At 48.2% G+C, this 13,585-nt stretch overlaps 1 protein-coding gene across 1 annotated transcript in view; it reads right to left on the bottom strand.

The window, feature by feature from the left end:
* The window catches only part of JAM3 (junctional adhesion molecule 3), a 43,709-nt gene extending 30,419 nt beyond the window's left edge, over positions 1–13,290 (bottom strand). Inside the window, exon 1 of the mRNA XM_050921736.1 lies at positions 13,216–13,290. Within this exon, the coding sequence (XP_050777693.1) occupies positions 13,216–13,267 (52 nt within the window). The 5' untranslated portion in view covers positions 13,268–13,290. The remainder of the gene's footprint in view (positions 1–13,215) is intronic.
* Positions 13,291–13,585: the final 295 nt, after the last annotated feature.

The raw sequence follows: 13,585 nt of genomic DNA, 5'->3' as shown, positions 1-13,585 counted from the left end.
GTGAACAATAACTCCCGCTGATGAGTGGGCAGGCCCTCCTGTTCACTGCTGGCTAACAGCCAGTAACAGCCGCATGTTATTTCCAGGAGGGGGCCCCAGGGTCGTGCCATGGACACAACCCCATAAATGCAAACTGGAACATGAATGGAGTGCCCTGTGCCCTGTAAAACACCCACATACTCCCATGCCCTGGAGATGCCAGCTCAAATCCCAGAACAGCTGTCAGGGCTGGGTCACAAAGCACAGTCAGTTCTGTACTGGAAGAGGGGGGCAGTGGGGTGGTTTAGAAGCCATTCCCAGTGAAGAGAAACAAGACTTCAAAGGACTTATCCTCCCCTGAGTGGGAGGGAAGTTTATTAAATCATGCAGTGCAGCGGGGCGAAGACAGCTGTCCTCTGGCCAGGCTGATCAGAGATTCGCTATGGAGAAAGTCAGTAGCTGATTTCACACCTGGCTCCGACGCTGGCCCACACAACGCTAACTCAGCGGGCAGAGCTACAATGCCCTCTTATTCCAGCAAGACACTTAAGCACATGCTTTACTTTAAGGACATTTAGCCCCACTGATTTCAGTGAGACCATTGTGGCAGTATGTGCTGTCCTTGTTCTGTGGTTAAACAGAGCAACCAGCATTCAGGGCTGTCAAAACAAGACCTTTCACCAGCAACAAAGGGCAGGCTTGCAAAGGCTCAGAGGACAGTTATGCACCCACCTCCATCCAAGAAGGGGGCTCACTACCGCCTATGGCTTGGGAAGTCTCCCCTCTAAAATAATCTGATTGCTGGTTCAGATGACATGCTCGCCCATGACTGTGGGTCTCCTGGACAAGCATGCAGCTTCACTTTTAGAAAGCTGCAGGTTCATTTTGGCTTCCCCAGGACAGCGTGTCTACTTGGAGCAGCCTTTTCCAGGTCTGCATGGGTCTACCTTTTTGAGCTGTGCTTGTGAAGAACTGTCAGGCTTGGAGGCGTTGTAGCTCTGGCCTCTCGATTTTTTTTTTTTAATTTGGTCAATTAGGTTCAGAGAAAGTTGAACTGATTTCATTAAACAATATGGGTACAATGTCCTTTGACAACAACACCATCCCAGCTGCCATCCTTTATTGGTTGGCCCATAGAAGAGTGTGAGGTTGCAATGTTTGCTCTGCAGCAACCACATACAATGGGACGAACCCTGTTTACACCAGTCTAAATCCGGAGTGACTTCACTAGCTTCAGTGGAGTTACTCCAGATTTAGGCCAGTGTCACCTGAGAACAGAGCCTAGCCTACTATTCCTAGGCACGAGCTGTGATTCATACCAAGAGGTCTCAAGCCCAGGTCGCCAACAGGTGTCAGAGGGTCACAGAGATCCTCCTGTTCTACTTCTCAGCAGTAAGGATGTCCCATCTAGATCCAAGTTAGATGGGGCGGGGAGGAAGGCAAGGGTCCTAGTATGGGAAGTAAACCAGAAAAAACACTTTATTTGCATGTGTGTTGTGCTGGGTATTTAACTCTCAATCGGAGTGCTATAGTATAACAAAAGACCCCTTGTCAATCTTAATAGTTCCTTGCTTAATATGCAAGCCAAACTGCAACTGAGAGAAAAAAAAATTCTCTCTGGTTTCTTTTAAAACCACACTCTTTCTCTCTCTGCTTAAAAGCCCTAGCAGAGAAAAAGAAAATAATATTCCTACTGGCTTCTGGATTCTTGTCTTTCCACACCACTGCCACTCATGTCAGAACTCTCCTACTCAGATCTGAACCTTAGAGTTCAGAACATGAGAAGCTAGCATGAGACCTCCAAAGCTTAATTACCAGCTTAGATCTGATATCACTGCCACCAATCAGGAATTTTAGGGCCTGATAACCTCTGGTCCCCCCAAACCTTCCCAGGGGACCCCAAGACCCAGCTTCCTTGAGTCTCACCACAAAGGGAAATAACCCATTTCCCTTCTCCCTCTTCCCCTCCAGATGTTCCCTCCCTGGGTTCCTGGAGAGATATACAGATTCAAGCTCCGTGAATCTAAACAAAGGGATTCCAACCTCCCTGCTTCAAGTCCTTGAAACACAAGTACCGAGAGATCTAACCTCTCTCCCCACTCACCCAGAGGGTATGCAAAGTCAGGCTTAGTAAATCTAACACAAAGAGATTTTCCCCCTCCCTTCGTTTCTTAGCCTTAACCAGTGAAAAACACTCAAACAGGTCTTAAAAAGAAAGCTTTATATAAAAAGAAAGAAAGAAAACGGACATAAAATGGTCTCTGTATTAAGGTGACAATATACAGGGTCAATTGCTTAAAGGAAAAAAATGAATAAACAGCCTTATCCAAAAAGAATACAATTTAACACATTCCAGCAACTACACACATGTAAATACAAAAAAACAATATAAACCTATTGTCTTACTATCCTTGTACTTACAACTTGGAAACAGAAGATTGGAAAGCCTGGAGATAGAAAAATCACTCTCAGAGCCGAGAGGATCACTGAACCAAGACAAAGAACAAAGAACTCACACCCAAAACTTCCCTCCACCCAGATTGGAAAAAGTCTTGTTTCCTGATTGGTCCTCTGGTCAGGTGTTGTTTGTTACCCCTTTCCAGGTGAAAGAGACAATAACCCTTAGCTATCTGTTTATGACAGGGAAAAACTGAGAACTCCTGATTGATGGTGCATTAGGAACAGGTGGGGTTGTTTAGTGGTTAACAAATGGCACTGGAGAATCAGGATCCATAGCTCCCTTCCCCTCTTGCTTTGGCTAAGTCACTTATGCTTTCCCAGAGCTGTGTATTACACCCTTCCTTTATGTGGTTGTGAGTGCTTAATGTTAGGCACCTCAATAAACATGACCTGATTTTGAAAAGTGCTGAGTACCCAAAAGCCCCAGTGAAGTCAATGAGAGCTGCAGGTGCTCAGAGTAATGCACTGGTATGTGGTGTTGTCACGGAGTCACCGGGCGATGCTCTGGAACTGCTCCCCACCAAGCCAGGCAGGACTTTGGGGAGCCTCCTCTCCCTTGGAGCAGACTTGTTCAGGGCAAGAAGCTCACACAGCTTCACCTCCTGGGTCTCTCCTTGGAGCATTCAGCATCCTCTGCCCCTCCGTGCGCTTCCCACAGCGAGTCCACCCCAGCGGGGTCCTGGGGAAGCCACCGGGTCCTGCACCCCCACTTTGCAGTCAGACGTGACTCTCAGCCAGCCAGTAACACAGGTTTATTCGATGACAGGAACAGGGTCTAAAACAGAGCTTGTAGATACAGCGAACCGGACCCCTCGGCTGGGTCCATTCTGGGGGTCAGTGAGCCAGACCCCCAGGTCTGCCCTCCACCCTTGACCCCAGCCAGCTCCAGACTAACCACCACTCCCAGCCCCTCCTCTCTCCTCAGCCCCTTTCCCGGGCCAGGAGGTCACCTGATCCCTTTGTCTCCAACACCTTCAGCTGGCACCTTTGCAGAGGAGGGGCCCAGGCCATCAGTTGCTAGGAGACAGAGTGTCAGGCATTTAGGTGCACTGGCCCTTTGCTCTGCCAGATACTTAAGAACTGCCATGGGGACACTGAGGCACCAACACAGTATTCAGAGAAAACATTAAGAACTTTCCCAGTTCATCACAGGTGTGTCACAGGTCCCGCTCTGGGGCAATCTGTAGATGATATGACTTACAGCTACATAGCGTTGGCTCCTTACCTCAAGCACTTGCAACTTACGCGTTTAGCTCTGGAGGTCAGTTCCTGGTGGCTCCGCGGTCACTCAGCACTTCTGAAAAGCAGCCCACTCATTTATGTGCCCAAATGCAGATGTAGGAGCCCAACTTTAGGCAGCCAAGTTTGAATATTCTGATCTTAACCTCTCTCCCTTTGTGCAAGTGGGAATACTACCAAACCCACTGGGATGCAGTAATTTATCTACGTTTGCAGTGTTGTGAATTCCTCACCTACAGGATGCTATCGAGGCAAAGTGCCGCTATTGTTGCAACAAAAAGGAAGTAAACCCAAGAACTGTGTGTGGCACAAAATAAACAGTATCACAGGGCTGCTGCAAACAGTGACCTGCTGAAAAAATAAATAACTAAACAAACACCACTGGGAGGAAGAAATGTTTATCTTAGAGCTTTTGCAGGGCTTAGTATGAAAAAAAAATGGAGGTTAACACAACGATTGGAAAATATATAAAAAAGAGCAACTGACAACATCCTTCGAAGGGATAAAATAAATCTCAGAAGAGCGACGTATGCTATTGGGCTTCACAGCCTCACTCGAGTCGTTGACTGTAAACTCTGAAAAGGTTCCTCTGCCAGAAATGTTTCAAGAAGAGCGTTTGCAGCCAAAGCCCCTCTGGAAAAGTCCATTTGCTGCGTGCCGCACAAGCAGGGTGCAGTGCCATTAACGGATGCCGGGGACATGAGAGGGAAGACTTGGCAGTTGGCTCATGGAGACCTCCCCTTCCACTACTGTTACTTGGCTGCTGCGAAGGCCACCATATCTACCTACCTTAAGGATCCCCCCGAGTCTCTGTGGCAGCCCATTAGGCCCAATCCTGCAAATATTTAGGTGCAGGTGTAGATTTCATTACATGATGTGTTCCAGTGGGGTTTGGACTGTAAGATCCTCAAGATAAGGACTGTCTCTCTGTTCTGTGTTTGTACAGCCCCTAGCATCCTGAGATCCTGCTCCATGACTAAGGCCCCTATATACTACTGTATTACAACAACAGGGTAAGGGCCTTTATTTTCCAGGGATTGATAACCTGGCTATGATATTCTCTACCCATCCCACCCACCAGTGCTAATCTTGGTCTAAAAGAACAGAGCCTTTTACAGCTTAGCTGTCTGTTTGCCCAAGGGATCTGTTTGCATTTCTGTTGTAGACAAGTAAAGATTTATCATCATTGTGCTAAAGATGGATGAGCAAACTGTGTGTCTCGGTTTTAACCATGCCTTTGCAAAACTGGTCTAGTATTTTAAACAAAACCTGCTCAGCCAATTCTAAATTGCAGGTTTGCAGGGGCGGGAAGTGCAAAGAATGCACTAATGTCTATACATAGTTTGGAGGAGCAGTACGTGGTGTAGGTACACATGTATGCAAACGTCATTTGGACTAATCATATTACATTTTAGTTTGGCATTATATAGTTTTAAAAGTTAGCATTATGTTATTCCAAAATACAGACTAGATTACTTTTGCACTGGAAAGCGGAGGAGTTTGTTTCTTTGTTTTTAAATGCACACACACACAAATGATTAAGGTGCCAATCCTGCAACTGGCTATGCTTGAGTGCACCCCACAGACAGCACAAAGTCTCATTGAAGTCAAATCCGTGTAGCCACTGGGATCTGCTCACATGGAGCAGAAGCAGGATCGGGGCCTAAATATGAAATTGTAGCCACTTTTATAAAACATATTTAAAGATACATGTCTGTAGTAATGTCACAGTTGGAACAGGTCGATAGAACAGGGGAAAGAGGGTTAGGTTTCAGGAGGGACCTAATTCAGTCTGACCCCTGAAGCTCAGCAACGCAAGCTGGTGCCCACGCTGCTACCAAACATGCAAAGGCCTCTTGGCATGTAACCTTGGCCTCTCTAAAAATCTCTTTCCTACAACTCTGCCTGTCTGTCTGCCCCATCACTTATTACTGATGAAGTAACAATCGTGTCATATTTTGGAGATCTAGCATATGGTGTGCTGTCTATTTAGCAACCTCTGAGTATTTTCATATCAAACTCTTCTAGTTTAGCTCATTAGACCCCTGTAGAGACACTGGCAAAAGTGACTGGTGGTTTTCAGTGCCTCCATTTTTGAAGGCCCAAACTAAGACAGTTTTAAGGGAGCTGATTTTCACACAGTGCTGAAATTCGGCCCTCTGAAAACCAGGTCTCTTTCGCAGCATATAAAAGTGGACATCTAAGAACTGAAGCCCACAAAATCACTCGCCACTTTCAAACACTGGCTGTTTATGCAATGGATCTGAATTGTTCCAAACATTTATTAGGGCTGGGATTTTCCAAGGAGGCTATGGGAGTTAGGAACAAAAGTCCCATTGGATTTCAATGGGAACTAAATGCCCAGCTTTCTCAGGCTCCTTTGAAAATCTCACCCTAGGTGAATAATACACATTTTAAAATGTGTCATTGCAGATCTACTTGAAATAAGACTGAATCAACTGTTCTGAGCAGTTACCCTTTCACACATACACAGCAGAGGTCTGACAAATCCCTGAAGGAGCACAGAACTCAGTATTAAAACTAGAAGAGTCTTTAAATGGACCAGCTGTACCTAAATAATTTATGAGGTCTCTATGCTCCTGGTGATCTTACATTTGTGTTCTAATAATCAGGCACACTGATAGGATAAGACTAGAGAAAGAGAATTTCCTTCTCACTGCAATCCCTGGGATTAATGAGTTTAAAAAAAAAAAACAACAACCACCCACAGGGCGACCCTGAACATTATCTGAATGCAATTTAATGTTATCTACCACATCCATTATTGCTTCAAAACCTTTATTTCCTCTTCAACTTGTAACCTGCTCTCCATAGCACTTTGCAATATCCTGCATGAAGGACATTACGCAACCCAATCAATTCTATTATCGTCACCTATGAAGCAACTTACGCAGCACAAGGTAACTCAGATTAAAATTTCAAATTTACACTGAGGACCCGTGGGTCAAGTCTAACAGTTAGATTTCAGCTGTAGGGAACTGTGTACATCCTGGTTTGCTCTTATAAAACCTGCACCTATATCTGTTGCCAGCAAAATTCAGGAGATTTTGTTCCAGTCAATTGTCAAGTTTGAACGGGGACTCCTCCTGTTTCAACCCTAATGAAATGTACCTTGAAGACCCAAAAGCTGTGGGAAAGCAACTTAGACCAGGTGCTTTAGAAGCTTGTAGAGCAACCTCTCCAGAGCTCGCACTCATCACGCTGCCCGACTGTTTCTAAAGATTTCAGGCTCTATTGTGCAGCTGTCTTAATGTTTTCACACTACCAAGCTATGTGCTAGACAGCTGTATTTTATCAGTAGAGCTACACAAAGCTTCCTTACAGCATGAAAATCAAAGGAATAGACTGCAAAAAAAGAGGTGATAACAGAACTTCGGCAGACAATTCTCTTGCCGAAAATATCTTTAATACTACCTCCCCCATAGTTTATCCCTGGAGGACGCCTGCTTGACCTCCATTTATCTAAAATGAGAAAGAGAACTTTGCCAGGATCTGACTGCCCTAAAGGCCAACACAGCAACAGCTCAGAGAGATACTAGCTTCCCCATGCCAAATGGACACAGACGAACAATAATCTGTCATTGTTAAATCATTGGAAAAGAATGCATTGTCAAATAATTGAACTCCAAGACAGCCCCTTCTCACTCCAACTAACTGGAGGGGGGGGAGCATCATGCGCACATGGGAGTTTACCTCGACCAAAGGGTGTGAAGGAAACCAAGACCTTGGAGGTTTGCAAAGCCAGACGCCCAATTTCCAGTTAGAGAGTCTGGATAGTGTAGTCCAACAGGCACTTCTTGTCCTGAGCAGAACTATAGTTAGGACTACAACTAAAGGGTAGGTGAAACACAGCAGGTGAAATTCAGCCATATGTCCTGCTTAACTACAATTTAGACCATCAAATGGTGCTTAGGTCCTGGGCAGACTCTGCAAAGGAGTGCCCGTCACCTGATGACGTGTGCCCGTACTGCTACACGACACACATTACTGATATTTATTGGTTTGCTTTTGTCTTTGAGCAAAACACAATGCCCCCAATGAAGTGCGTGGCCTTTATCAACAGGGAAGTAGATGGCAGGGCTTATCTGCCTGTTGACAGAGGAAACAGATTGGAAATGTAATTACACTCATTAATTTTATATCTTTAATTCCTCTGTTTTTATATGCTGCAATTTCAAAACAAGCCCCCAAGCACTAGTAAAACGATGATGCAAAGAAAGCAGTTATTTTATCCTGTCGAGAGGAGGGTTTGCACTAAATGCTCGTGTTTTGCATACAGGGAGTTAGGCCTCCTGGGATCCTGAACACAGCACATAGTGCTCTCTGGAAATTCTCCCCCTGCCTGGATTCTGCTTTATAAAAAGTTCACACTCTTTCCTGGAATCATCAGGGTTTGATGCAATCAGCTGTGAAGCATTAGCTCTAAATATACGAGGGGGAGGCCAGTTCTGTCTCAGTGCACACACCAATCCCGCCACACACATTCTAACTGTCAAGAATGCCAAAGCAGAGAACACAACTTGTAAGAGTAAAACTCTCCCCCACACCCACCCACCACCACCCCCAAAAAATAAACCACCTCTCTACCAATCAAAAAGAGCTTCAGGAAAAACAGGAACTAGCTATCAGGGCTCCCCAACATTCTATCTTTTGGCGTGAGCAAAGAGAAAGGGCATACTGGCAGGAAATTAAGGAATCCTAGCTACCCACAGACATCATGTAAAGCAGCTATTGTCCTTGTTTGCTAAACTGGGGCTGCAAAAGAACATTCTGCTTTGTACACTTGCTTAGTTGATTGCTGGCCATTCAAGTCATACACACGGTTCAAAACCCAAGCACACCAAGGGATAAAACTAAAAAAAGTTATGTTTAGTCCAAGAGACACAAAATTGAACCTCCACAGGGGAAGTAAACTAGTCCATAAAGACAGCCCAAGTTCACAGCTAGGTCATTACTGCTCAGCAGCTTTCTCTCTTTGCACAATAAACACATTTTCCTCCTTCAGCCCACTTGTGCTTAAGGAATAAAATAATCATCAGAAGCATTTAGAGCAAGAGGGAATTTGCTAGTATCACTTTCTCTGTCAACAGCTGTAAAGTGGATGTGCATGAAACTTGCAGCCCCTTCTGTTACACTTTGGTGGTGATGCCAACATATTCCTCGCTCGATTGGCAGTACCAAACCCTTCCAACGATTTTTTTTTAACCTGTCATTAAGCATCCACTTTTGCTCCAGCTCACTGAGCTGTTTCTCCTGGTTTTTAATTACCTGTTGAAAATAGAGCAACACTGGGACTACTTGCAGTCAGAAAATCCTTACACGCAACTCACACACCAGTTTAGCACTAGAGCTAAAAACACCGCCTTGAAGAAGCCATTTTTGGCACCAACAGCTGACTCAGCACTTGTTTGCTTCTGGAACAGGTGAACTGTATATTAAACAAAAATCAGGAGACTTTTACCATATATTTTACAAATATAAGTGATTGTAGAATCAAATATATTAGTGAACAAACAAACTTAACCCAAGTCAAAATAAGTTGAGTCAAATATCAATTGATTACAATAAAGCATCCATACATATATTTTCATGTGAGATGGGTAGAAGTCCAATCTCTGGGTCCAAATGCCTCAGAATTTTCAGAGAGTTGCGGGGGAAGGTCATTCAAAATCCAAACTTGGATCTGAATTCCAGAAAGGGTTGTTATAAACCATGGAATATTCAAACTCTAGCTAGAGGCCTGTCTATATTAGCTGTTTGCAGCATTGTAGTCCCAGGATATGAGCGAGCAGATCTGACGAAGAACATTGTGCAGCTCGAAAGCTTGTCTCTTCCAGCAACAGAAGGTGGTCCATTAAGATATTACCTTACCCGCCTTGTCTCTATATTAGAAAAGTTTATACTAGTTTAGCAAATCCGATGTAGCTGTATCGCATTGATGTAAAACAGGGCTTGCATCAACACAACTTACTCCACTGGTGTAGTTGCATTAGTGCACATTTCCCTAATGTAGACAGGCTCTTCAGATTTTCTACAGTGCCCATAACTGTATTATTATTATTTATTCGGATTATGGTAGCACTTCAAGGCCACAATGGAGATCAAGGCTCCTCTGTGCTAGGTGCTGTACATACACAGAGTAAGAGGCAGCCCCTGCCCCAAAAAGCTCACAGACTACTGGTGTACACTTAAAAATTAGATCGACCAAGCTACATCGCTCAGAGCTGTGACAGATTTCATGCCCTAAACACCTAAGTTAAATCGACCTAACCTCCAGTGTAGATGCGTCTAGGTCGACGAAAGTATTATTCCAACAACCTAGCTACCGCCTCTCGGAAGGGTGGATTAACTTCATCCAAGGACAAACCCTTTCTGTTGATGTACACAACAGCTACACTCCGGTGCTCCAGGGCACAGCTGCAGCGCCATAGCTGTGCCACTGTGGTGCAGACATCATCTAAACCTGGCTGCGAGTACCCAAATGCTCCAAATGTGAGTTTTGCAGCCTGGGGCCTCGGCATGTTTGTAGAAGGTCATTTTAGCAACCAGCCAGGTGTCCAAGCCACTGCCAATTACTGGGGTGGACTATCAATTATTCTGGTTGTTGTATTTAGCCATTTAGTAGGCCTTTGCAGAAACTTAGCATAATTAAGGCGTGGCAGGGGGGAAGGGAGGGCGCTTTAGCTATCACAAGAAATGGGCTTGACACTCCCTGATATGCTGGGGTAAGCATCTGTGAAAAACAGGAAGTCTGGATATATTTCCGAACTGCTGTTCTAGGGAAATATGACTCCCAGACTGACTGCTTGCTTAATAATTATTTTTTTAAATAATATATTTTTGTAACACCTGCTTTTTGCCTAATGACTGATTCTGTTTGGTCAGTCATGTAACATTTTCTTGCTTGACATGTCTCATAACTTTTCAGGTATAAGAGGGGAAACTGTGGGTTTGGGTCAAGTGGATCACCTCGTGGCCTCCAGCCACAGACGAAAGGTTGGCCACCGGAAACCTGCGACTGAGTCCCCTGAATATCGCTCCAAACTCCTGAGGGGTAATTATCTGCTTAGGGTGTTCTATAACCTATTGTGTTTGAGACTAAACAAAGCAGTGACTTTGAGTAAAGAAAGGTATTCCAATGGGAATACTGGAGACTAATTCAGTGTCTGGCTTTAAAGTGAAAGCACATGGTTTAGGTTTGTTTTTGTCAGCCACACAGCAGACGGAAGTGCTGCATCTCCCTTGGTTTGTCCTGATACCGCCTTGCATAGATTAAAGTTACTAACAGCTTTGGGCTCAGGGGAACCTCGGGTAACATGTTGACAAGTTTTAAGAGTAGAATTTTCCATCCAAATCTCCTCTTCTATTTGGTTTTCAAATACTCAGCTGGCATTGAACGTCCTGAAAGTCTCAGAATCAGCAACCCCCTTTCGCTAGGGCATCAAGGCCACGGTCAGGCCAAGACTTATGCACTTCCTTAACTTTATGCCTCGTGAGGAATTCTATCGACTTTCACAGGGCTGCAAGCAGCACATAAAATTAAGCATAAGTATGTGTAAGTCTCTTCAGGCTCAGGGCCTATGCGATAGTACCGTAGTAAGAATTCCACACCCACCCACATCCACAAATACTGATTTCTCTTTCAGTGTGCTGTCTGCAGAGAGCAGCGGAGCAGTGTGGGGTGGGGAGGGCACTCAGGCACACTGGCTGCCACCCGACCCTGTCCTGCCTTTATTCATAGCCAGACAAGTGAGTCTAAACTCATTCCTGAACTGCATTAGCAAATGTTTCTGCAGTTAAAACTGCCAACATTCATGTGGGGCCCCCTAAACAACAGGGGCCTGTGCCCTGGATTGAATAGGCTCTACTGTCCCGCCTGCCTGCCTGCCTGCAGAGGCTGCACATTCCTGACACCCTCTGGGATGAGGGCTGACTGAGATATAGATATTCTTAAAACCATTCTGATTCCAAGGCCACAGACACCGACGCTCCCTATCGCCCTTCCCCGGTCCCTGCAGGCCGGGGTATCTCTCATCTCAGCCCTCCTGAACAGCAACCCCTGAGGGTGCCTGCAAGCCCCTCCCTGGCCCCCAAAGCAGAGTGGCATATACTGAGGTGGGGAGTCCCTGGCCCCTCTGAACCTAGAAATGGGGGTGCATAGGGAGTGCTACACACAGACAGCCTCTAGAGAGCGCGCTCTGCCCAGGGAGCTGCTCAATTGGCTCCCAGCCCAGCCAGGGACCCAAGCCCAAGTTAAGCCTCTTGCCCAAGGACCCCCTCCCCTGCTACCCCATGCACTGGGGCAGCTGGTTCCCTCTCCCCAGAAACCCCATGCACCTGGGCGCAGTGAGGGACCCGCTCTCCAAGTTAAGCCTCTTGCCCGAGGACCCCTTCCCCTGCTACCCCATGCACTGAGGGGCAGCTGGTCCCCTCTCCCCAGAGACCCCATGCACATGGGCGCAGTCAGTTGCCCCCTTCCCTGCCCTCCTCATGCACCAGGGCATGGTGAGTGCCCCCGCTCTGCTACCCCATGCAGCAGGGGGCAGCCAGTCCTCCCCTTCCCTGCCCTCCTCCTGCACCGGGGCATGGCAGGTTCCCCTGCCCTGCGCAGCAGGGGACAGCCAGTCCTCCCCTTCCCTGCCCTCCTCCTGCACTGGGGCACAGCAGGTCTCCTCCCCCCCACTACACCATGCCACAGGGGGCAGCTAGTCCTTCCCTGCCTTGCTCATGCACTGGGGCACGGCAAGTTCCCCCCCCCCCCGCTACCCCGTGCAGCAGGGGGCAGTCAGTCCCTCCTCCCCTGTCCTCCTCATGCACTGGGGCATGACAAGTCCCCCTGCCCCACTACTCCATGCCACAGGGGGCAGTCAATCCCCCCTTCCTTCCGTCCTCATGCACTGGGGCATGGCAGGTTCCCCTGCCCCACTACCCCGTGCAGCGGGGGCTGCCAGTCCCCCCTTCCCTGCCCTCCTCATGCACCAGGGTACAGCAGGTCCCCCTGCCCCGCTACCCCATGCAGCCGGGGGGGCAGTCAGTCCCCCCTTCCCTGCCATCCTCATGCACTGGGGCATGGCAGGTCCCCCTGCCCCACTACCCCGTGCAGCAGGGGCCAGTCAGTCCCCCCTTCCCTGCCCTGCTCATGCACTGGGGCATGGCAGGTTCCCCTGCCCCACTACCCCGTGCAGCGGGGGCAGCCAGTCCCCCCTTCCCTGCCCTCCTCATGCACCAGGATGCGGCAGGTCCCCCTGCCCCACTACCCCGTGCAGCCGGGGGGGCAGTCAGTCCCCCCTTCCCTGCCATCCTCATGCACTGGGGCATGGCAGGTCCCCCTGCCCCACTACCCCGCGCAGCAGGGGCCAGTTGGTCCCCCGTTCCCTGCCCTGCTCATGCACCGGGGCACGGCAGGTCCCCTCTCCTCTGCTCCCCCGTGCAGCGGGGCGCGGCCGCTCCCCCGCCCCGGGGCATTATCATCTCCCAGACTCGGCGTCTCTCTGCCACTCCCCGGCCAGCACTCACCGAGCATCGGCAGCAGCAGCAGCAGGAGCAGCGTCCGCCGCCTGAGCGCCATGATGGGATGTGCAGAGCCCCTGCTGGCTGCCGGGGCCGGAGATTGCGCACTCCCGGCTGGACGGGTCCCAGCACGGGAGGGGGGGCGGTGAAGAGGAGGGAGGGAAGGATGCTGCTCAGGCATCGGCTACCAGGGCAACGGTATCTAGGAGACAGGGGATGCCGGAGCTTCGTTGTCGGGGCAACGGGATCCGGAACACAACTCGGTCGGAGCCTGGGTATCCGGGGAGCTCCATCTAGGTGACGGGAGAGGCTGGAAGTTGCTTACCATGGCAACACAATAATGGAACATAAGAGCAGCGGTCCGGCTCCAGGCCCC

Source organism: Gopherus flavomarginatus, chromosome 13 (assembly GCF_025201925.1).
Source record: "Gopherus flavomarginatus isolate rGopFla2 chromosome 13, rGopFla2.mat.asm, whole genome shotgun sequence".
Taxonomy (NCBI): Eukaryota; Metazoa; Chordata; order Testudines; family Testudinidae; genus Gopherus; species Gopherus flavomarginatus.
Note: the sequence above shows the minus strand (reverse complement) of the source record. Positions and strands in the feature narration are given on the sequence as shown.